Genomic DNA, 1298 nt, shown 5'->3' on the forward strand with positions numbered 1-1298 from the left:
CTCGCGTGCACGTGTGCGTGTGCCTGCCGGGCTGCTGCGCTGCGGGCTGCGAGTGCCTGTGACGCCACCTCACCCCGGGCCCCCTCCCGGCCGTCCCCCTGCCCGCCCGCCGACCTGCGCCGAGGGCCCCGGGAATGGCCACAGTGCGATCCCCCAGTGTGCTCACCAGTGTTCCCAGCATCGCGGCGCCCCAGGTCTTGTCAGGTCTGTTAGGACGCGCTGTAAGCGGCTCTGTAGCCGTACAAATAGCGAGTGCCTGTGACGCCACCTCACCCCGGGCCCCCTCCCGGCCGTCCCCCTGCCCGCCCGCCGACCTGCGCCGAGGGCCCCGGGAATGGCCACAGTGCGATCCCCCAGTGTGCTCACCAGTGTTCCCAGCATCGCGGCGCCCCAGGTCTTGTCAGGTCTGTTAGGACGCGCTGTAAGCGGCTCTGTAGCCGTACAAATAAAAGCGCCACACGCCGAGGGCCCTCTGCCCGTGGGTCCGGACTAGCGGCTGTGCGGCTGGAGGGTCTGGGTGTCCCGAGCCTGCAGAAGTGATGTGGGCGCTGGCCCTGCCCTGGACGGATGCGGTCCCGCCTGCCTGAAGGAGGAGGTGGGAACTGGCCTCGACGTCTCCACGGCAGACAAGTGGGGCCGACTTTGGCTCGGAGGAAAGGATTTCTCTAGGAATTAAAGCAGTCCACGAGTTGAATAGGCCACTTGGAAAATGAACGAACTCATAACCTAGAAGGACTCGTGCTTCCTCGTCTGTGATTCCATGGTTCGAAGAAATGTTTAAAATCTCTTCAGTGAGTCGAGGAGGCTGTTTTCCCTAAATACCCATAAACATGACCCGTGCCTCTTATGCAGCTAGATGCAAAGTAATGAATATCCTTCCCCATCTGACACTTGTGGCTGTAAGTGGGCATCACTTGGGCTAGATTTAGCGTACTGGGGGAGCTCTAGACTAATTTAATTTGTGTGAGCAGGCATGTAAAATAAACCTACAAATCTGTGAATAAATGAAGAGAAATATGGTCAAATGAAGGACTACATTATATCTCAAGACCACAAGGAAACTTGCTCACTTGTTCATTCTAAAATAAATATGCCTTGCTTGCTAGGTAGCCAGATAATGCTTACTTTCGAAGCAGTTATGCTTTGAAAATAAAAACAAATGGTTGATACCAGCCGAAAGCTTTGTGAACTTGTGCAAAATAGTAATTTTTGACTAAGTGGTTTGCAGCAGTGGGAGTTGACTAAATTGTAAACCATTGTTTACACCAGTTACACTGCAGGAAAACTCTTACATGCCT

General features: G+C 54.7%; 1 protein-coding gene across 1 annotated transcript in view; it reads right to left on the bottom strand.

Moving 5' to 3' along the window:
* The window catches only part of Il17d (interleukin 17D), a 19485-nt gene extending 19243 nt beyond the window's left edge, over nt 1–242 (bottom strand). The window contains exon 1 of the mRNA XM_008824330.2: nt 167–242. Coding sequence (XP_008822552.1) covers nt 167–181 — 15 coding nt within the window. The 5' untranslated portion in view covers nt 182–242. The remainder of the gene's footprint in view (nt 1–166) is intronic.
* Nucleotides 243–1298: the final 1056 nt, after the last annotated feature.

The sequence above is a fragment of the Nannospalax galili genome, unplaced genomic scaffold (genome assembly GCF_000622305.1).
Source record: "Nannospalax galili isolate Female #2095 unplaced genomic scaffold, S.galili_v1.0 scaffold388, whole genome shotgun sequence".
Classification (NCBI taxonomy): domain Eukaryota; kingdom Metazoa; phylum Chordata; class Mammalia; order Rodentia; family Spalacidae; genus Nannospalax; species Nannospalax galili.